The 23,866-nt window shown below is 47.5% G+C and overlaps 1 protein-coding gene across 2 annotated transcripts in view; it reads left to right on the top strand.

Annotated features, from left to right (window-relative positions):
* Positions 1 to 23,866, top strand: part of LOC119977124 (steryl-sulfatase-like) — a 149,029-nt gene that overhangs the window by 8,168 nt on the left and 116,995 nt on the right. For both annotated transcript variants that reach the window (XM_038817745.1, XM_038817744.1), the window contains exons 2-3: positions 2,529 to 2,678; positions 21,205 to 21,326. In XM_038817745.1, coding sequence (XP_038673673.1) covers positions 2,533 to 2,678; positions 21,205 to 21,326 — 268 coding nt within the window. In that variant the 5' untranslated portion in view covers positions 2,529 to 2,532. The remainder of the gene's footprint in view (positions 1 to 2,528; positions 2,679 to 21,204; positions 21,327 to 23,866) is intronic.

Raw genomic sequence — 23,866 nt, 5'->3', positions numbered from 1 at the left:
CCTTTCGAAGGGCCGGTGCAGACTCGATGGGCCAAAGGCCTCCTCCTGCCCTGCAGGGATTCCATGAACGATGTGAATGTGTTAGAAGCGGTTGAGCAAAAGTTTACTAGATGAATACCATGAACGGGCGGATTGTCTGATAAGGAAAGTTGGAGAGGTTAGGTTTGTGTCTCCTAGATTTGAGAAGAGTTAACAGCACTGTCGATATACCAACTCCTCAGGGACTGCAGCGGTTCAAGAAGGCAGCTCACCACCACCTTCTGAAAGGCAACTAGAGATGGGCAATAAAACCTGGTCTAGCCAGCGATGCCCAAATCTACTAAATGAATTAAACAATAGAGCCGACTGGATCAAAACCGTTTAAGATCCTGAGGGGTATTGACAGCATGGATGTGGAGAGGATGTTTCCTTTCGTGTGGGAGGACCTAGAATTGGGGTCACTGTTTAAAAAGAAGGGATATTTAAGACAGAGATGAGGAGAAATATTTTCTTTCTGTGAGTCTCAAAGAACAAAGAAATTTACAGCACAGGAACAGGCCCTTCGGCCCTCCCAGCCTGTGCTGATCCAGATCCTTTATCTAAACCTGTTGCCTATTTTGTTGCCTGTTTGCCTAAACCTGTTGCCTAAGGGGCTGGTTTAGCTCACTCAGCTAAATCGCTGGCTTTTAAAGCAGACCAAGCAGGCCAGCAGCACGGTTCGATTCCCGTACCGGCCTCCCCGGACAGGCGCCGGAATGTGGCGTCTAGGGGCTTTTCACAGTAACTTCATTGAAGCCTACTCGTGACAATAAGCGATTTTCATTTAATTTCATTTAATTTTCCAAGGATCTACTTCCCTCTGTTCCCCGCCCGTTCATATATCTGTCTCGATGCATCTTAAATGATGCTATCTCTGCAACTGCCTCCTCAAAAGGCAGTGGAAGCAGTTTTTGAATATTTTAAGGCAGAGCTAGATAGATTCTTGATTAACCAGGGGGCGAAAGGTTATTGGGTGTAGGCAGGGATGTGGGTTGAAGTTACAACCAGCTCAGCCATGATCTTATTAAATGGCGGAGCAGGCTCGAGGGGTCGAGTGGCCTACTCCTAATTCATATGTTTGTAGGCCATCTGGCACTGGTTTGAGTTTGCATCAAGTGTAAAATAACAACACTGAGTCAGTGTTTGATTCTGGTCACTTTGCCATAAAAATAATTGTCTAACTTCAACTTGTTTGCATCTATTTTTCGCTTTGGAATAATATATATTGCAAAATTTACTGTTTTTTTTGTTCTATGATATGTTGTCCCTTTCAATCTGTTTCCCATTCATTCGCACTCTGAAATCTAATCCTCTTTCAAACACGCTTTGATCAAAAGTACTGCAAGGTTCATGCGCACGTGATGCATATAGAACCATCAAATCCCGACAGTGCCGAAAGAGGCCATTTGGCTCATTGAGTCTGCACCGACCCTCCAAAAGAGCACTCCACCAAGGCCCACTCATCCGCCTTTACCCGTAACCCCACCTAACCTGCACCTATTTGGACTCGAGGGGCAATTTGGCATGGCCTGTCCACCGAACCTGCACATCTTTGGATTGTGGGAGGAAACCAGAACACCCGGAGGAAACCCACGCAGACACGGGGAGAACGTGCAGACTCCACACAGACAGTCACCCAGATCCCTGGCGCTGTGAGGCCGCAGTGCTAACCACCGTGCCTCCCCAGCGAAGAATTGGTGGCTGCAAGCACACATGTAAATGACTTCAGTGAGAAAGCAACAATTTGGCTCTCTCAATCATCGGTTGGGAATGTGTCATTTATTGTGACATCGGATTGTAGGGCAGCAGGCCTCTCGTTCGATCCTTCAATATTCGCTGTGTTATCTGAGGTGACAATACAGACAATGCAATGTACCTCACCAACTTGGATGTGGAAACCAGCCATTGTCGCCGATGCTGATATTTATCCAATAATAATAATATTTTATTGTCACAACTATGAAGTTACTGTGAAAAGCCCCTAGTCGCCACATTCCAGCGCCTGTTCGGGTAAGCTGGTACGGGAATTGAGCCCGCGCTGCTGGCCTTGGTCTGCATTACAAACCAGCTGTCTAGCCCACTGAGCTAAGCCAGCCCATAATAGCCCCTGTACTTGCCTTGCTGGGACTACATTCCACACCCAGTCCACCCTATTGTGAAAAGATTAGTGAAAGCAACCAACCAGAATTGAAGAGTAGGTCCTTGTGAAGGTTCGCTGGGAACCGCAGTATCGTAGAACCCCTACAGTGCAGAAGGAGGCCATTCGGCCCATTTAGTCTGCACCGACCCTCTGAAAGAGCACCCTACCAGGGCCCACCCTAGCCCCAACCCCGTGACCCCACCCAACCTACAATATTGTCTTTTTGACAATAGGAAAAGAGTTGGCACCACTTAGTAGAAGGAAGAGTTCCTTTTTTCTCTGCTGACATTATTATACATGGTGTAAGAGCGCCTACGGTTGCGCAACTAATATTTAATCAGACTGACTTCATTTTTTAATTTATTTTTAGGAACATGAAGATCTTGCTGGCCTTCTTTCTACTCCACTTGACAATAGGAAATCTGGGACAAAGGGCAAACACGCAGCCCAATTATGTTCTTATCATGGCAGATGACCTTGGTATTGGAGACCTGGGATGTTATGGAAACATCACTCTGAGGTTTGATGTTCAATGCACAGTGTTTTAAAAATTTTCTTTAAACTCTTGCATTGTGAAAGGCTTCTGACGCCTGAATCAGTATTACAATACTGCATTTTTAAAAGTAGCTATTTCCAGTAGCTGCCCTAAGACAGTCCGCTCTGACCGCTCTGCCTGAAGAGGTGATCTGCATGTGTGTGCAAACGTATGAACAGAGCATCTCTCAGCCTCTAATAACTGAAGGGCTCCAAACGTCCAGAGAACACGCAATAAACGTTAAACTCAAAAGCTTGAAATATGTCCACATGCTCCACTAAAAGCAGAAAGAAATATACTGACAGTCAAGTTTGGTCGTTCATCAATATGAGGAGCAGGAGGCAGCTGTTTGACCCCTCATCCTGCCACATTCACTAAGGTCATGGCTGACCCGGTTGGGGCCGCCATTCCAATGCCTGCCCTCCAAACCTGAAATCCCTTTAACTTGTAGATCAAACATCAGTCCATTAAGTGCTTTAGAATGATTGGCATCCTTGCTGAAGTGTAGTCGTTGTTGTACTGTATGGTACATACCACCCAATTTTGCATAGCAAGCTCCCAAAAATAGCAATGCGATGATGACTGGGCAGTCTGTTGTAGTTTCTCGTTGAGGGATTAAATATTGGCACTGGATTAAACTCCCTTGCTGTGTCAAATAGAACCATTGGATTTTTTGATCGACGTGAGAGGCTAAACAGAGCTTCTGTTTAAAAACACATCTAAAAAGCTGTTATGGGCCAGGGTTTAGAGAACCCCAAAGTGTATCATGGAGTTCACCGGACCCACAACTTTTACCAGATTGTGGTATGGGGAGCATACGGCTCACTCTACAGGTGTGGTACAGCAGAAATCGAAAAGTATATTTTAAAGCAAAACAATGTTTATTCTATGAACTCAAATTAACCTTTTTAAAACATTCAGTGAACATCTTAGCAACCATTAATTCAAATACAACCCTCAAAGAATACAACACAAAGTAATCCTTACTTTCCTTTTGACATCCATAAGACTTTGAAAATATCTTTTTAACAGAAGCACTTCAGGTTTAAATTCACTACTGAGAACAGTTGTAACTCTGAATTCACCAAATGATCAAGAGACAGTCTTCACATGGCAGAGAGAACAATATTACACATTTTGTGGCGGACTGCAGCTCCAACACTGAAACAAAACCAAAAAAAAACACAGATACCCAAGGTTTTCTCAAAGTGAAACTAAAAGCTGACAGACAGCCCAGCTCCACCCACACTCTGACATCACTGCAGTAATAGTCACCCATTTCTTAAAGGTACACCCACTACAGTTATTCTATAAAAAAACACTCATTTCTTAACGGTACTCACATGACAAGCATGCTTCTGAAAGTGCAGCATTCTTTCAATGAAATCAGGCTGGACTTTGGGCTTAAGTGCCTGAAGTGGGACTTGAACCCTCGGCCTTCAAACTCAGGAGCCAAGAGCACGATTCACTGAGGCAAGGCTGTTGATATCGGGCGCGATTGAACCAAATGGGAACTATGTTTCATTGTGAGCATGTTTAGCTGCCTATTACCGGCGCTCGCAGTGCCTCAGCGGGGAACGTGTGGCCGCGGCCACACTTAGTCCCTTTTCCCGCACTGAGGAGTTCCGGTCCCCGAAACACCGCGGTGCAGGGCGAGACCCCCACACATGACAACCGAACATCCCCAAAGCCTCAACTCACCAATAAGAGGGTCTTCGTCACCAACACCCCCCTGCATCCCATCTTGTGTGCATAGGGCCCGACCCCCCCCCCCCCCCGGCCTGATCACCACCACGCATTAAATGCCAGCTTGGCACCTTAGCAGTGCCCTTGGCTGCTGGCAGTGCCAACTGGGCACCTTGGCAACACCAGATTGGCATCCAGGTGGCACTGCCAGGGTGCCAGGCTGGCACCAGCAGTGCTGGGGTACAATGCTGCCCAGAGGGCAAGCATCTGGGAACCTCCCATCCTCTGGGAGACCTCCACGAGTGCCGTTCCATCTGGTTCCCGTTCATGGAGACCAGCACTGAACGGCGCTCGCCCGAGGTCTCCAAGGCGGAGGGGGTAGATCCCAATTCCATGGCTACCTCCGGGAACTGCATATTAGAGTGAGACAAGCTGTCTCGCTCTAAAAGGTTAGATTTGCCAAAAACTGATCCCAGTTTCAATGGGAGAGCTTCACATCGCGACGTCTCACTAGATCACATTAGATCCCATGAGATGTGACGAGCTGGGTAAATACCGGGAACAGGGGCTCCTGGCAGCTACCGGGAAACCGGCACGTTGAGCCATGGCGCGTTGCTTTTCGGGTGCAGCGTGGATGGTAGATCGCGCCCATTATGATGCAGGCCAAGTGATTTAGCAAAGGTAGACTGGAAACAACTTCTTGCAGGTAAATCAGTATCAGATCAGTGGAATGCAGTCAAAGGGGAGATTCTCGGGGATTCTAGGAGTAAAAATGATTCCGCAAAGAAAAAGGCCAAATCTTGGAGCTCCCTGGATGTCAAGGAGCTAACAGGGTAAGATAAGTCAGAAATGAAAGCTTATGTCAAACTCTGGGAACTTAATACTATAGGAAGCCAAGAAGAGTATCAAAAGATGAGGTGAGAAATTAAAGTGTAAATTAGGAAAGCAAAGAGAGGGTACATAAGAGTATTGGCAACGAAAATCAAGGTGAAGGCCATAGATGCTTTATCAATAGTTAAGGAAAGAGTCGGGCTCTTAAATGACCAAAAAGGTGACCTATTTGTGGAGCCTGCAGATGTGTCCTTTTTAAAAATATATATATATATTTTTATTAAGGCATTTGTATAAACAAACGAAAACAAGAGCAAGAACAGACAGGAATATCAGAGTAAATAAATGACTAGCCAACCAATATCCCACACCCCCTGCCATTCCCCTCCTCCCATCCCCATTTTAACCCCTTAATCACCCTTCCCCCCCCCCCCCCCCCCCCTGGACTCCCGTGTCTTCCGACACTCCAAATATCGCCACTTCTGGACTCGGGACCACCTTCAGGGCGGCATGGTGGCACAGTGGTTAGCACTGCTGCTTCACAGCTCCAGGGCCCCGGGTTCAATTCCGGCCTCGGGTGACTGTCTGTGTGGAGTTTGCACGTTCTCCCCATGTCTGCGTGTGTTTCCTCCGGGTGCTCCAGTTTCCTCCCACAGTCTAATGATCCACCGGTTAGGTGGATCGACTATGATAAATTGCTCCATAGTGTCCAAAAAGGTTAGGTGGGGTTACTGGGTTACAGAGACAGAGAGGAGGCGTGGGCTGAAGTAAAATGGTTCTTTCCAAGGGCTAGTGCAGACTCGATGGGGCGAATGGCCTCCTTCTGCACTGTAAATTCTATGATTCAGCCACAACACCTCGGACATTATGTCCACAAATCCCTGCCAAAATCGGACTAGCCCAAAACAAATGGACATGGTTCATGGGCCTCCCCATGCACCGCCCACACCTGTCCTCCACCCCCTAAAAGTACCTATTCATCCTCGCCAGCATCATGTGCGCCCTATGAACTACCTTAAACTGGATAAGGCTGAGCCTCGCACACGACGAGGACGCATTCACCCTCCTCAGGGCCTCCTCTCACAACCCGGCCTCCATTTCCGCCCACCCCACCCCCCAGTTCCTCCTCCCATTTCCATTCCCTATCGGGGCCCCTCCCAGTCCATTAGCTGCTTATAAATCTCGGGCAGCCTACCCTCACCCACTCCTTCTCTCGAAGCACCTTATCCCGAGAGCGACAAAGCGGGAAAGGGCGACACCTGCTTCCTGTGATAATGTAGGGGGGAGTTCCCCCTTTTCCCTCGCCTGATTGTATCCCCTCACCAGCAGAGGCCCCAGGTTCCCCCAAAATTTCTTGTAAAATTCTGGAAGGTCCGGGACCTTCCCTGCCTCCATCGCCCCCATGCCCTCCATCACCTCCACTGGTCCAGTGGCCCCCAGCCCCTCCAACAGTTCCTCCTCCACCATGGGGAACTCCAACCCATCCAGAAATTCCCTCCCTCCCAGCCGGGGGTTCCAATTTGTAAAGCCTCCTGCAGAACTCCCCAAATACCCCATTCACCTCCAAATAGTCCAGTACCACTCTTCCCCTCTTGTTCTTCACTCTTCCAATCTCCCTCGTCGCCTCCTGCTTCCTGAGTTATCATAGAATTTACAGTGCAGAAGGAGGCCATTCGGCCCATCGAGTCTGCACCGGCTCCTGGAAAGAGCACCCTACCCAAGGTTAACACCTCCACCCTATCCCCATAACCCAGTAACCACACCCAACACTAAGGGCAATTTTGGACACTAAGGGCAATTTATCATGGCCAATCTACCTAACCTGCACATCTTTGGACTGTGGGAGGAAACCGGAGCACCCGGAGGAAACCCACGCACACACAGGGAGGATGTGCAGACTCCGCACAGACAGTGATCCAAGCCGGAATCGAACCTGGGACCCTGGAGCTGTGAAGTGATTGTGCTATCCACAATGCTACCGTGCTGCCCACTAAGTTGATGGGCCAACATCCTACTAGCCTTCTCCCCGTACTCATACACTGCCCCTCTGGCCCTCCGCAACTGCCCCACCGCCTTCTCTGTGGTCACCAGCCCAAACTCCATCTGGAGCTTCTGCCTCTCCTTCAACAACCCTGACTTCGGGGCTCTGAGTACCTCCTGTCTACCCACAGAGTCTTGACAACCAGCGTTGTCATCTCTGCTCCCTCCTCCTTCTCCCTATGCACCTGGATCAATATGAACTCTCTTCCCACCCTCCACCCACTGTCTTGAGTGCCTCCCACATCGTGGTAGCCATGACACCAACTGTATCTTTCAGTTCCACATACCCCCAAACAGCGGCTTCAACTTCTCACACACATCCTCATCCGTTAACAACCCTACGTCCAACCTCCACTGCAGGCGCTGCCCCCCCCCCCCCCCCCCCCCCCCCCCCAGTCCACTTGCAAGTTCACCCAGTGCGGTGTGTGGTCTGAAACCACGATCGCCGAGTACCCGAGTCTACCACCCCCGCCAGCATCGTCTTGTCCACCAGGAAAAAATCAATTCACGAGTACACCCTGTGCACATGAGAGAAGTCCGAGAACTCTTTCACCCTGGGTCTCCCAAACCTCCATGGGTCCACCCTCCCCCCGCCCATGTCCTCCATGAGCTACTTCAGCTCCTTCGCCACTGCTGACACCCTTGTTGGGCTCGACCCATCCAAACCTGGTTCAAAGACCGTAATCAACCAGTGCAAGTCCAGGTCCCAAGCACCCACCTCATCAATTCCACATCATCCCAGTTTGGGGCATAAACATTAACCAAAACCTCTGGCATCCCCTCCAGCTTCCCACTCACCATTATGAACCTCCCTCCCGAATCTACCACTATGTTTACCACCTCAAACGCCACAAATTTGTTTACCGACACCGCCAGCCCCGCGTCTTCATGTCCAACCCTGAATGAAAGACTTGCCCTACCCACCCTTTTATTAGCCTTGTCTGATCCCCGATCTTCAGGTGTGTTTCTTGTAAAAAGGCCACGTTCGCCTTCAAGTTCCTCAAGTGTGCGAACCGTTTGACTGGCCCATTCAGCCCTCTCATGCGACCAACCTGGTCGGGGGGGCACCCCCCCCCTCCCCTGCTGATCATAAGAGCCAGCATCTGCTCCCTCGATGCCTCAGGCCTCCCCATGATTCTTAGATTTTGTCTGCGTGAGCGATTCTCCAGGTCCTCCACTTTCTCCTTTAACCATTTCTGAGTCACCCGCATCATTCCTATTTCGGCCACCAATGAGGCAAGTTATTCCTCGTCTCCCCCCCCCCCCCCGCCTTCACTTTCCGAATAGCCTGGCTCTGCTCCAGCCTCTGTTCCACACAATCAGATCCCGCTTTTAATGGCTCCACTGCCTTGGCTAGGTCTTCCTGGGCTTCCCTCCTCTGCCGGCTGAACTTCTCATGTAAGAAGTCCACCAGCTGCTCCATTGACCACTGGGCAGGCAGGGCTGACTGGCTCTTTACCCTCCGCCATCTTGACCTGTGGCGCACAAAGATTCTCTTGCTCCAACTACTCCCTCCTACTCGACCCACTTCTGGTCCAAAGATCCATCCACTAGCCCCACCAGTGGAGTTCAACTTTCTTCAGTCACCCCTGTGCCTTTTTTTCACCGAAACAGCCACTCAATAAGTGGGGAAAGGTTCGAAAAACCCTCCTCAAGCGGGAGCTGGCAAATTTGCGACCACTCACTCCATGGCCGCCAGCGGAAGTCTGTGCATATGGTCCTTGATGAATACTTTGCACCTGTCTTCACAAAAGAGGGGATGATGCAGACATTGTAGTTAAGGAGAAGGAATGTGATGTATCAGATGTGATAAACAGGGAGAGAGGAAGTATTGATGGGATTAGCATCCTTGAAAGAGGATAAATCAACAGGGCCAGATGAAATGTTCCCCAGGCTGTTAAAGTAAGTCAGGAAGTAAATAGTAGAAGGTCTGACTTTCATTTTAACCAATCCTCACTGTACATAAATGAGGTGCCTGAGGATTGGAGGTCAGCTACAGTTGTACCGTTGTTTAAAAAGGAGACGAGGGTTGGACCGAATAATTACAAGGCAGTCAGTCTGACCTCAGTAGTGGGAAACGTTCCGGATGGATTCTGTGAAACCGGATAAACTGTCATTGGGAAAGGCATGGATTAATCAAGGACAGTCAGCATGAATTTTTCTGCAGGGAAAGTCGCGTCTGATTAACTAGATTTAAATCTTTGAGGAAGTAACAGAGGTGATGAGGGTAGTGCAGTTGAAGTGGTCGACATGGATTTCAGCAAGGCTCGTGATGTCCCACATGGCAGACTAGTTAAAAAGATAAAAGCCCATGGGATCCAGGGAAATGTAGTACGTCGAATGTTTTAAAATGGGTTCAGTGGAAGAAACAGAGGGTAACTGTTGATGGGTATTTTTGCGACTGGAAGGCTGTTTCCAGTCCACTAGACTCTACACCTCACTCCCCTGCTTTTTGTGATATATATTAATGATTTGGAAATAAATGTACGGAGAATGATCACGAAGCTTGCAGACGACACAAAATGGTTGTTTGGTTGATAATGAGGAGGATAGCAAAAGGATGCAGGAAGATATCAATGTCCTGATCAGTTGGCAGCAAAGTGACAAATGGAATGCAACACTGCGAAGTATGAGGTGGTGCATTTGAAGAGGTCAAACAAGGCAACAAAAAAAACACAATTAATGAGAGCGGACTGAGAGGTGTACAGGAAGTGAGGGAGGCATAAATTGCAAGAGCAGGGAGGTTGCAACCAATGTGTGTGGCATGGTAGCACAATGGTTAGCACTGTTGCTTCACAGCACCTGCGTCCCAGTTCGATTCCCGGCTTGGGTCACTGTCTGTGCGGAGTCTGCACTTTCTCCTCGTGTCTGCGTAGGTTTCCTCCGGGTGCTTCGGTTTCCTCCCACAGTCAAAAGATGTGCAGGTTAGGTGGATTGGCCATGCTAAATTGCCTTAGTGTCCTAAAAATGTTAGATGGGGTTACTGCGTTACGGGGATAGGGTGGAGGTGTGGGCTTAAGTAGGGTGCTCTTTCCAAGGTCCAGTGCAGACTCGATTGGAGATCGAGATCGAGCTAAGGGGATCAGAGATCGAGATCGAGCTAAGGGGATCAGAGGTTATGGGGAGAATGCAGGAGAATGGGGAGGAGAAAATATCAGCTATGATTGAATGGCGGAGTAGACTCGATGGAGCAAGTGGCCTACTTCTGCTCCTATGTCTTATGGTGTTATGGATTGGCCAAGTGGCCTCCTTCTGCTCTGTAAATTCTATGATGACAGAAAGAATGTGATTGCATAAGAGTTGGCGCAGAGGAGATTTACGGGGCTGTTGCAAGCACTGGAAAATTACAGCTATGAGGACAGTTTGGATAAGCTGGGGTTGTTCTCCCTGGGACAGAAGATGCTGAGGGGAGATTTGATTGAGATGAACAAAGTGGAGAGAGGCCTGGATAGATTGGATGGGAAAGGGCCCATTTACTTTGGCAGAGAGGTCAGTGACCAAGGGTCATAGATTTAAAATGTTTGTTAGAATCATTAGGAGCAGCACGGTAGCATAGTGGTTAGCACAATTGCTTCACAGCTCCAGGGTCCCAGGTTCGATTCCGGCTTGGGTCACTGTCTGTGCAGAGTCTGCACATCCTCCCCGTGTGTGCGTGGGTTTCCTCCGGGTGCTCCGGTTTCCTCCCACAGTCCAAAGATGTGCAGGTTAGGTGGATTGGCCATGCTAAATTGCCCTTAGTGTCCAAAATTGCCCTTAGTGTTGGGTGGGGTTACTGGGTTATGGGGATAGGGTAGAGGTGTTCACCTCGGGTAGGGTGCTCTATCCAAGAGCCGGTGCAGACTCGATGGGCCGAGTGGCCTCCTTCTGCACTGTAAATTCTATGATAATCTATGATTAGAGAGGGGATGAGGAAAGAACATTTTCATCCAGAAGGCAGTACGGGTCAGAAACTCACTGCCTGAAAGAGACAGGAACCCCCCCACTCATTTAAAAGATGTCTGGATGTGCACTAGAAGTGCAAAGCTACTGCCCAAATGCTGGAAAGTGGGGTTAGACTGGGTGGCTTGTTTGGTTGCCGCAGAAACAAAGGGCCAAGTGGCCTCTCCCTGTGCCGTAACCTTTCTATGATTCATGCTGCACAGATTAAGATCCCAAACGTTGTGGGATCGTTTGCATTTACGGACACCCTCGTCAAGAGGTTTTGGAGGTTCCAAGTTCATGTCCGAAATTCCATCCCGGTGTTCAGAGCAGTGCTCCGAAGGTGGAGGCAGTCTGATAAATCGCTGATGACAATGCATGAAGCAGAGCATGTAGCTGGAGGGCACCGGTGGAGTCGCTGTGTCCCAGGCGCTGGCACCTTCAGAGGAAGGGCGCCCCGATTGGCAAGTAGCCCGGCAGAGATGAGAAGTACTTGCGCTCGATGCAACAAAGTTGTCGAAGTGAAGAGTCCACACGTCTTATCGCAAATTCTTTTTGAATTGCACTTCAAAACAAAACGTACAGTCTTGCACAAATAGCTGTGGGAGAATGGGCAAATTTGAATTGCGGTATCAGTACTGTTTGAAGCATTGGTTTCTGTTATCAGCATATTGTCAGTGGGAGGAAGTTACGATATTGGCAGGAATCTCTCTCCCTTTCTGTATTACTAAACACAGCCAGTGGCACTGAACTGTCAGCATTCTTCCTTCCTCCCTGGCTTCAGGCAGTGATTTTGTTGTTAATCACCACCAAGCAAATGGACTTGCACAATTTGCATTTATCCGATTCCTTTCACAACCTCGGCATTTTCTAATACACTTTACAGCCAATGAAGTGCTTTTGTTCCCAAGTGTAGTTGTAATGTAATACAGTGGCAACACTGGTTAGCACAGTTGCTTCACAGCTCCAGGGTCCCAGGTTCGATCCCTGGCTTGGGTCACTGTCTGTGCGGAGTCTGCACATTCTCCCCGTGTTTGCATGGGTTTCCTCCAGATGCTCCGGTTTCCTTCCACAGTCCAAAGATGTGCAGGTTAGGTGGATTGACCATGCTAAATTGCCCTTAGTGTCCAAAAAGGTTAGCTGGGGTTAACGGGATAGGGTGGACGTGTGGGCCTAATTGGGTACTCTTTCCAAGGGCCAGTGCAGACTCGATGGACCGAATGGCCTCCTTCTGCACTGTAAATTCTATGATTCTAGGAGATGTGGCAGTCAATCTACACACAGAAAAAACTGCAATGTATTGATACATAGAAAATAGAAGCAGGAGGAGGCCATTCAGCCCTTCCAGCCTGCTCCACCATCCATTATCATAGAATTTACATTGTAGAAGGAGGCCATTCGGCCCATCCAGTCTGCCCAGGCCTTGGGAAAGAGCGCTCACACCTCCACCCTATCCCAGTAACCCCACCTAACCTTTTTGGACACCATGGGGCAATTTAGCATGGCCAATCCACCTAACCTGCACATCTTTAGACTGTGGGAGGAAACTGGAGGAAACCCACGCAGACATGGGGAGAACATGCAGACTCCGCACAGACAGTGATCCAAGCCGGGAATCGAACCCAGGTCCCTGGTGCTGTGAAGCAACAGATCTAACCACTGTGCTACTGTGCCGCCCCTCTCGTCCGCGATTTGAACCCAGGACCTTTTGCACATTTTGAGGCCGAAACACCCAAAAGTGAGAATCATACCCCTAGACGAACATAATCAAGTTCAATATCCTGATCCCGCCTTCCTCCCATATTCCTTGATCCTTTTAGCCCCAAGAGCTATATCTAATTCCTTCTTGAAATTACACAATGTTTTGACCTCAACTACTTTCTATGGTACTTTCACCATCTCTGGGCGAAGAGGTTTCTCCTCACCTCAACCCTAAAAGGTTTACCCCTTATCCTCAAACTATGACCCCTAGTTCTGGACTCCCCACCATTGGGAACATTCTTTCTGAATCTACCCTGTCTAATCCTGTTAGAATTTTATAAGTTTCTATGAGATCCCCTCTCACTCCAGCCTCCCGTACCAGCCTCCCCGAACAGGTGCCGGAATGTGGCGACTAGGGGCTTTTCACAGTAACTTCATTGAAGCCTACTCGTGACAATAAGCGATTTTCATTTCATTTCATTTCTTCTAAACTCTAATGAATATAACCCTAACCGACTTAGTTTCTCCTCACATGACAGTCCTGCCATCCCAAGAATCAGCCTGGTAAACCTTCGCTCCCTCCATAGCAAGAACATCCTTCCTCACATAATGACCATACAATCTGTTTTAGTGACCTTGAGGGATAAATATTAGCCGGGACAATGGAGACAACTCCCCTGCTTTACTTTGAATAGTGTCACGGGATCTGTGAAGACAGACTGTTTTGCATCTCATCTGAATCCCGTGCATCACTTTACTGCCACTCAACAGTGATGTCCACCTTGATGATTGGGATTCTTTCTCCACCAGGTCCTACGCTGTATTCTGATGCTTGAATGGTGCAGAAAGGGAACATTGTCCCCTGCAGGTCAGGAGTGGACCATTTTTGTTCCGCTCTAATTTACATGGATCTCATCCCTTACGAACAGCAATGTGGTTTGCCGACTGGTTTATTTAGAGCGAAGGCTGCAGAGGTAGAAATATTTCCCACCACCTTCACTGATGTAAATGTCCCAAGGTGGCTCACAGGAGCGATGATCAAACAGAATTGAACTAGGGGCCAAAAATAATTGAATAATGAGCTACGTAAGACTTGGAGAGGTGAGTTTTAAGGGGAGTCTTAAAGACAGAGACAGTGGTGATGAGGCTTGGGGAGGGAATTCCGTAGCTTGGGACCGAGGCAGCTGAAGACACTGCTACCTTGGATAGAAGATGGCTCTTAAGATTTGGATTAGCAATGCCCAACCATACTCATACTATATCTATCGTCACAGCCTCCAAAGTCAGATTGGCCTTCTTGAAAGTGAACCCTCGGAAAGCAATGGGTCCTGACGGAGTCCCTGGTCGTGCACTCAGATCCTGCGCTGCACAACTGGCGGGTGTATTCATCGACATCTTCAACCTCTCCCTACTCCGACCCGAGAGTCCTACCTGCTTCAAGAAGACCACCTCATACCGGTGCCAAAGAAGAACCAGGCAACGTGCCTCCGTTACTATCATCCAGTGGCCTTGACATCAATCATTATGAAGTGCTTTGAGAAGTTGGTCATGAGACACATTAACTCCATACTCCCAAAATGCCATGATCCACTGCAATTCCCATACTGCCACAACCGGTCCACAGCAGGCGCTGTCTTCCTGGTCCAACACTCATTGCTGGAGCATCTCAACAACAAGGACTCCCACATCAGACTCCTATTCATTGACTACAGCTCCGCTTTCAACACCATAATCCAAGCAAGCTCACATCAAAACTCCAAAACCTAGGACTTGATTCTTCCCTCTGCAACTGGATCCTCGACTTCCTGACCCATAGATCACAATCATTAAGGATAAACAACGACACCTCCTCCACGATATTCCTCAATACTGGGGCCCCGCAAGGCTGCGTACTTAGCCCCTTACTATACTCTCTGTACACACACGATTGTGTGGCAAAATTTGTCTCTTCCCTAAGTATGAGGGTGGGGAGGTGCCAGAGGATTGGAGAGCGGCAAATGCAACACCCATAATGAAGAAATGGTCCACGGACAATCCAAATAATTATAGACCTGTCAGTTTAAAATCAGTGATGGGCATGATTTTGGAATTGATTTGATTTTTGATTTGATTTATTGTCACATGTACTGAAGTACTGTGACAAGTATTTTTCTGCGGCCGAGGGAACATACACAGTACGTACATAATAGACAAAAGAATAATCAACAGAGAACATTGACAAATGGTACATCGACAAACAGTGATTGGTTACAGTGTGGAACAAGGGGCCAAACAAAGCAAATACATGAGCAAGAGCAGCATTGGGCGTCATGAATAGTGTTCTTACAGGGAACAGATCAGACGGAGGGGGAGTCATTGAGGAGTCTTGTAGCTGTGGGGAATAAGCTGTTCCTATGTCTGGATGTGCGGGTCTTCAGACTTTTGTACCTTCTGCCTGATGGAAGAGTCTGGAAGAAGGCAATGCCTGGGTGGGAGGGGTCTCTGACAATGCTGTCTGCCTTCTTGAGGCAGTGGGAGGTGTAGACAGAATCAATGTGGGGGTGGCAAGCTTGTGTGATGCGTTGGGCTGAGTTTACCACACTGCAGTTTCTAGCGATCTTGGACCGAGCAGTTCCCATACCAAGCTGTAATGCAGCCGGATAGGATGCTCTCTCGCACATCTGTAGAAACAATGATCAGGGAAGAAAGTCAACAGGCACTCGGAGAGGTTCAAGTTTAAGGAGCGGCAGTGCAAAAGGGAGATCATTCTTGACTTACCTAATCTCAGACTAAAGCAGGGGTGGGCAAACTTTTCCGTGCAAGGGCCACATTCAGAAATTCACAATTTTAAAGGGCCGCATAGTATATTAAGTAAAATAATTAATATTTTAAATAGCCAAAATAAAAGGTCTTTAAAGAAAAAAAAGCACATTTATTTGAAAAACAAAGTAACTCAGTAAGTAACAGAACAATGTCAATGAGAATGATGCATCTGACTGCAGTCATTTACCAGTTTGTTGAAATCAGGTGTCAAGTTGCTTGTGCTGATCCTTAACGCTGACAGAAGCACAGCCTGGCCGAGTCAACGATAAAAACGCGCGTAGTGGGGTGGATGAGTGGGGCTGACTCATTGGTCGGTTTAGTTGGGTGTGCGACCAATAGGAGTCCAGGTTACAAACAATAATAAGGCTTATTGTTTGTAACCTGGACTCCTATTGGTCGCACGCCCAACTAAACCGACCAATGAGACAGCCCCACTCATCCACCCCACTACGCACGTTTTTATGCGGCCCGCCAATGAGGTGCCCGGAATCATAACCGGCATTTTTGAAAAGCCGCTGAAGTCAATGCGCTTATTCAATAAGCGCATTTACTTCAGCGGCTTTTCCCCGGCGGCTTTTCAAAAATGCCGGTTATGATTCCGGGCACCTCATTGGCGGGCCGCATAAAAACCTTTGTCGGGCCGTAGTTTGCCCACCCCTGGACTAACGGGACGATCCTTGAAAACCGAGATGAGGAGGAATTTCTTCACCCAGAGGGTGGTGAATCTCTGGAACTCATTGCAACAGAAGTCGGTGGCAGCCAAATCACTGAGTGTCTTTAAGACAGAGATAGATCTTATGATTTTTGAAGAAGTGATGCAGAAGTTTTATGAATGGAATGGATGTTGTCTGCATAGAATTTAAGAACTTTTTAACAAAGTTCAGCATAAAAGGTTGGTTAACAAAATCAAGCTTCACAGAATAGGAAGGTTTATGTTAACTTGAATAAGAAAATTGACCAAATATGTGGGAAATGGTTATTTTTTTCAGGCTGAAGGATAGTGGACAATGATGTTTCCGAAGGTTTAGTGCGAGGACCATTGCTTTTCTGATCTATTGACATGGGAGTGTCCCTTTAAGAAATGTTTTGTCTTCTCAAATGGCTGCAGTGATGTCATTGAGTGGGTGGAGCTGGGCTGTGGCACTGGTTTTTACTTTCGTTTTGAGCTGGGCTGTGGCACTGGGTTTTACTTTTGGTTTACACTGTTGGAAACTGGATTCAGACAAAGAAGATTTCTCTTGTGTGTCTCTCTCTCTCTCTCTCCATGTTAAAAGGTGTCCAGATCACTTCATAATTTAAAAGTGATAACTGTTTTCTGGCAAGAATTCAAACCTACTGTTTTGCTAAAAAGGGTTTTCCTGGTTTTAATGGATGTTGTTAGCAAATTGAAACAGTTGAAAGGGTAGTTATTAAGGGTTTTATATATATATAGAGAACTGTGGCTGTGTGGGGTATTTATGTTTGTAGTTGATAAAATGCTTACTGTGTGTGTTTTAAGAAATGTTAACTGAATTTGTGGAATTAACTTCGTTTTTGATTAAAAGTGCTTAAGGCCTCGAATAACACCTGAAAGGTAGGCTCTTATGCTCCTCATAACCATAATCTATAAACAGTTGTGGGTCAGGTGAACTCCATGATATACTTTGGCGTTCTCTAAACCCTGGCCCATAACACTATCTAAACGACTTAGATACTGGAATCAGGAGTAACATTTAAAAATTTGCCACTGATACCAAACTTGGAAGAGTGGCCCACAGCGAGGATGAGGCCAGTCCACTGCCACCGGATATCAGGTTTTCTGGCCCCACCCACTGCCACAATCATCCGGTCCTGCCGAATGTCGATGGGCGTTTGGCTGGGCCACCGAATCTCCTGAGGCAGGTCCGCCACACCAGGGCCGGAAAATCCCAGCCATTGAGGGGCTAGCGGAATGGGGAGACAAGATGGAATTTAATACAGAGGACTGTGAGATGATGCATTTTGGCAGAAGGGATAAGGAGAGACAATATAGACTTAATGCACAGTTCTAAAAGCTATGCAGAAACACAGGGACCACAGGATGTTTATCCTTAATGATGGCAGGACATATGGGGCACGTAGGTAGCAAAGCATATGGAGTCTTGAGCTTCATAATTAAGTGCAAAAGCAGGGAAGTTATGTGGAACCTTTATAAAACTCTGGTTAGGCATCAACTGGAATATTACATCCAGATCTGGGCCCGGATTCTCCCTTCTGGGAGCTAAGTCCCCACGCCGGCGGGAAAACCGGCGCCAACCACTCCAGCGTCAACAGCCCCCGAAAATATGGAATTCTCCGCATTTTTGGGTACTAGGTGGATGGCGGAGGGGTTGGTGCCGCTCCAGTCGGCGAGTTCGCGCATGCACCAAAGGGCTGACGTGATCCCACGCATGTGCAGAACCGCCGGCATGATTCCGCGCATGCGCAGACCGACCGCCGTATTTTGGTGCATGCGCGGGGGTTCTCTTCTCCGCGCCGGCCATGGCGGAGCCCGACAGGGGCTGGCGCAGAAGAAAGAAGTGCCCCCACGGTAAAAGCCCGCCCGCGGATCGGTGGGTCCCGATCGCAGGCCAGGCCACTGTGGGCCCCACCCCCCTCCCGGGGTATGATCCCTACCGCACCCCCCTGAGGACTGCCTACGCATACTCACCTGCCAGGTCCTGCCGGTGCGCGAGTTGAGTGATTCACGCCGTCGGGACTGGCCAAAAATGGACAGCTGCTCGGCCCATCGGGGCCTGGAGAATCGGCGGGGGGCCGACTGTCATGGCGGGAATCCCGCCCCTGCCTGAGAAACAGACAGTGCCGGAGAATACGGCAGCCACCGTCGGTGCGGGCTTCGGTTGGGGGGGGGGTGGGGGTCACCACACTAGGAAATATGTGAGAAACCTGAGATGATACAGACCAGAATGGCTCCAAGGATAGGATATTTTCGATACATGGTTAGGTTGGAGAAGCTGGGGTTGTACTTGGAGTAGAGGAGATTGAGGGATGGGAGAGAGGATTTGATCGAGAAATACAAAATGATTGCTGTCTTAGATAATTTAGAAAGCAAAAACTGTTCCTATTAGTTGATGGCACAAGGACGAGGGGGACACAGATATAAGGTTGGGCGCAAGAGCTACAGAGGGGCTGTGGAAGAACATTTTCACGCTGCAAGTGGTAAGGATTTGTGATTCGCAGTGGAAGTAGAGACAATCAATTTGAAAAGGAAATTGGATCGGCACTTGAAGGAAATACACTTACAGGAGAATTGCACTGACAGAGAGTTGGCATTGACTTGATGGATCGAATTGTCTCTTTCTGCTCTGTAAATGGCACCTTGACAATCAGGGATGGGTGAGAGACCGGAATTGGAGGAATCTGGCACCATGTTCATTTTTGTGTCATTGAAAAATGTTTTTATTAAGTTATCCTACAGTCACCCTCTTCTGAAGCACCGACAAAAACATCAGATGGTGAAAGGTCACCTGGTCTATCTGGCCTGGCCCATACAATTGTGATGCCTCAGATTTGGGCCCTTCCTACCATGTAATATATGGAAGATTACTGGAGACCCTCTCGGTGACCAAAATTAGTCCAGCAAACTTCATTGACCATAATTTATACTAAAGATAGATGCTCAGCAATGTGAGTCATCTCTGACCTAGCCAGGAACCATGTCCAGCTCTCTTTATTTCAACCTTGGGTCAGCAGGAAGTCCAAGCCTTCTGACCAACACATAAACCGTTAGCTGATTGGCTGAAATTCACGGAAACCTAGCAAACCAAGCTGCAGAAAACTCCACATTTGTGTAGCGTTCAAACTCTCACTCAGAATATCTCTCCAGGGTTTGGTAGCCGCAGGATGTCATAAGGAAGCCCAGAGTGTGCGCACAATGCTGAATCCACAAGTGACCAATGCAAAACACAAGTGCCTCGACCTGCTTGTAGCAAGGGTACAAAAGGGCCTTAGCCGGAGTGATTGAGATGTAAGAACTGAAACTTTCAGTTTTATTTCCACAGAGTCTGTTCATGTCTGTTAATAGTTGGACCAGTTTAAACTTGTTAACTTGTTTGCTTAATTGCAGGTCCATTTGAGCCAGTTGTAAATATCTGTTTAATTGGTTATAAAATAGATGTGAGCTCTTTTAATTGGGTATTTTTTTTCATGTGCTATGGTATAAATTAATACCCCATAAATTTGAGCTGAAGAACAAGTGCTCACTTGCGACAAAAGGGCAGAACAGAGTGAAATTTAATCTGGAAGGGCATTAATCTGAGTGAAATTTAGTCTTGAGGTGCAGCGCAAAATGATTTTTTCTCAAATTAATATTTCTCATGGTGACTCGGCTTTGAAAGTAAAGTGTTTTGAACTAATGGGAAGTAAAGTCAGAATGATCAATATTTACAAGATAGACACAGAGGGATGGCTGTACATGGAACCTACCTGATGTGTGTTAAGTCCAATGTGAGATGATTATGAATTTTCGGGAGGTGGGTGGATGGTGTGGGAGGGGGATAAAGAGTTTCTGGAACAGAGAATCTGAGGGGCCATTGGCCACAATCAGATAATTAATTGGGAGGATTTTTCAGACGGCGGATTTGCCCATCCCACCAGCCTAAGAGTTGACAGGGAATGCCCTGCCCCGCCTGGGAACCATCTATGCTCCACGGGACTTGAATTGCCTCAGTTTGAGACTTCTGCACCCATCTGAAGAGGACGTTCCACCACAGAGAGGTGCCAGCTAGTCCAATTGGCCAGCAGCTCTGCAGTCTCAGCAGTGCCAGGTTTGAGCAGTGGCCACTGCTGGAATTACAGGCAGTCACCCAAGAACAGATGCTTATTGGTTGCCAAACTTAAGATAAGTCTGGGATATTGTCACGGCAGGTGAAAGGGTGGCCAAATTGAAGGGGCTGGGGGGAGAATATGGGGCCTTGTGGGGAGGGATGCTTCCAGCCCTTACCAAAGACTCACCTGTGCAGTAAAAGCTGAAAAACTAACAATTGGCCACTTAAGAGCCTCAAGACAGAGGGATACGTAAATGGGGAGAAGTGGCTAACCAGAGACAGTAACGGAAGACTGCACACAGAAATGTAGAGAACCAGATCGAAACTGAAACGGTACATCAGGGACATTTATGATTTGGTCAAGTAAAGAAGAAAAAAGTACAGTGTGGCCCGTTCAGCCTCTGATTCACAAACACAAATTTTGATGTGGGACTGTTTTCACTCAAATTGGGCAATTCCAAATTGTGGCCAATGGCTCAGATAAACAAGGGGAAGAAAAACATTTCCAAAGTGTGGCATTTATACCAAAAAAGGGAAATAACTAATGCACAATGATTTTACGTTGTTGCCATGAAATATGTAAAGAACACTGCATTGCTACTGTCTTGCAAGATTTCATTGGAATCTCCCAAACCATAGGAGCCCACGAGTAAACAGCATAAATCCGTAATATTCCTGTTGGGGTTTTATTTTTCATGTTTCTACTTTGCGAAACTTTTCTCCTCCATGCATATTGTTTCCTGTTGCAGGACACCCCATATAGACAGCCTGGCGAAGGATGGAGTAACGCTGACACAGCATATAGCTGCAGCTGCACTATGCACCCCGAGCAGAGCTGCTGTCCTGACGGGCAGGTATCCGATCAGGTCAGGTAGGTACCTGTGCAACTAAAGGATTATCATGGAATGCAGCATTGACCCAAAACTCTGAAGCGACAGCCGATCACGGCATGGCGAGGGCTATGGGATCGGAAAATCTGAGCTCTTGGTGAATAACAGCACCGACAGTCTTTCTCCTTAATCAAAGAGATTTAAAGATTTGAGATATATTGGAGTAAATTGGGAACTTAAGGCGAAGGAACCCTTGGGGGGCAGTGACCACAATACGGTAGAATTTACCCTGAAGTTTGAGAGGGCGAAGCTGGAATCCGATGTAACGGTATTACAATTAAATAAGGGTAACTACAAAGACATGAGGGAGGAGCTGGCCAGAGTTGATTGGAAGGGGTGATTATCAGAGAAGACAGGTTGGGAGAATGAAATGAAATGAAAATCGCTTATTGTCACGAGTAGGCTTCAATTAAGTTACTGTGAAAAGCCCCTAGTCGCCACATTCCGGCGCCTGTTCAGGGAGGCTGATACGGGAATCGAACCGTGCTGCTGGCCTGCCTTGGTCTGCTTTAAAAGCCAGTGATTTAGCCCAGTGTGCTAAACCAATGAAGTGGCAGATAGAATACAATGTGGAAAACTGTCAGGTTATGTAGTTTGGTGGGAAGAATGGAGGCTTGGACTATTTTCTAAATGGGAAAAGGCTTAGGAAATCAGAAGCATAAAAGGACTTGGGAGTCCTAGTTCAAGATTCTCTTAAAGTTAATTTGCTGGTTCATCCGACAGTTAGGAAGGCAAATGCAATGATAGCATTCATGTCGAGAGGACAAGAATACAAGAGCGGGGATGTACTTCTGAGGCTGTATAAGGCTCTGGCCCGACCCCCTTGGTGTATTGTGAGCAGGTCTGGGCCCCGTATCTAAGGAAGGATGTGCTGGCCTTGGAAAGGGTCCAGAGGAGGTTCACAAAAATTATCCCTGGAATGAAGAGCTTATCATATGAAGAGCGGTTGAGGACTCTGTGTCTGTAATTATTGGAGTTTAGAAGGATGGCGGGGGTGGGGAATCTTATTGAAACTTACAGGATACTGAGAGGCCTAGATAGAGTGGACGTGGAGAGGATGTTTCTACTAGTAGGAAAAACTATAACTAGGGGGCACAGCCTCAGACTAAAGGGACGATCCTTTAAAACAGAGATGAGAAGGAATATCTTCAGCAAAAGGGTGGTGAATCTGTGGGAGTCTTTGCCGCAGAAGGCTGTGGAGGCCAAATCACCCTGTTTATTTAAGACCGAGATTGATTAATAAGGAGATCAGGGGTTATGGGGAGAAGGCACTAGAATGGGAATGAGAAACATATCAGCCATGATTGAATGGTGGAGCAGACTCGATGGGCCCAATAGCCTAATTCAGCTCCTATGTCTTATGGTCTTCTCAAATCAGATATAGGAGGAGAACTAAGGGAGAGAAAGAAAGATTAAATATAAAGCAAGAAAAAATGGACACGGGAAAAGTTTTAAATCTCTATGAATAATTTACTACCTGCAATTATTGAGAAAACTGCCAGAGACTATTTGCTACATAAAGCACACTGAAAAGCTGGTTGTGGATGCTAGAGCTCTATTGCTCTTAAACTGTTTTAAACTTGTATTTATATAACGCCTTTTACATAATAAGTCATCCCAACGTGCCTCAGCGACGTTATAAAACACAATATATTAAAAAAAATTCCAATTAAGGGGCAATTCATCGTGGCCAATCCACCTACCCTGCACATATTTTTGGGTTGTGTGGGTGAGATTCACACAGACACGGGGCGAATGTGCAAACTCCACACAGACAGTGACCCAGAGGCGGGATCGGACCCGATCCTCAGCGCCCAGAGGCAGCAGTGCTAACCACTGCGCCACCATACCACCCTGATTATAAAACAAAACATGACACTGAGTCACAGAAGGATATATTAGGGCAGGTGACCAAAAGCTTTGTGGAAGGCTTAGGTTTCAAGAAGCGTCTTAAAAGACAAAATAGAGCTTGAAACGATTTTGTGAGAGAATACCAGAGCTTGTGGCTTCGGCAGCTGAAGGTCAGTGCACTACTCCTGGAGCAGTTTAAAGTTCAAGGGATCAGCTGTGCATGTATCTCGGGTTATGGGACAGGAGGAGGTGGGAATAGGTGAGGCCATGGTGAGACTGGAAAACAAGGATGAAGTGAAAATGAAAATCGCTTATTGTCACAAGTAGGCTTCAAATGAAGTTACTGTGAAAAGCCCCTGGTCGCCACATTCCGGCGCCTGTTCGGGGAGGCTGGTACGGGATGTAAATTTAAAACTGAAGCATTGCCTAATTGGCAGCCAATTAAGGTCAGCGAGTATAGGGGTGATGGGTAAATAGAACTTTGGTCTCTCCTCAAACATGTATCGGCGCCGGCTCTCCATTTCGGTAACATCACCAGTCTCTGCCCCACCTCTTTCTGAAGCACTCATTCTTATCTGTATCAATTCCAAACTTAACTATCCCAATGTTGTGATGGCTGGCCTCCCATTCCCTGCAATGCTCACTTTATCTCAAACTTTTCTACCACTGT

The sequence above is a fragment of the Scyliorhinus canicula genome, chromosome 14 (assembly GCF_902713615.1).
Source record: "Scyliorhinus canicula chromosome 14, sScyCan1.1, whole genome shotgun sequence".
Lineage (NCBI taxonomy): Eukaryota > Metazoa > Chordata > Chondrichthyes > Carcharhiniformes > Scyliorhinidae > Scyliorhinus > Scyliorhinus canicula.
This window is presented reverse-complemented; position numbering and strand designations above follow the sequence as displayed.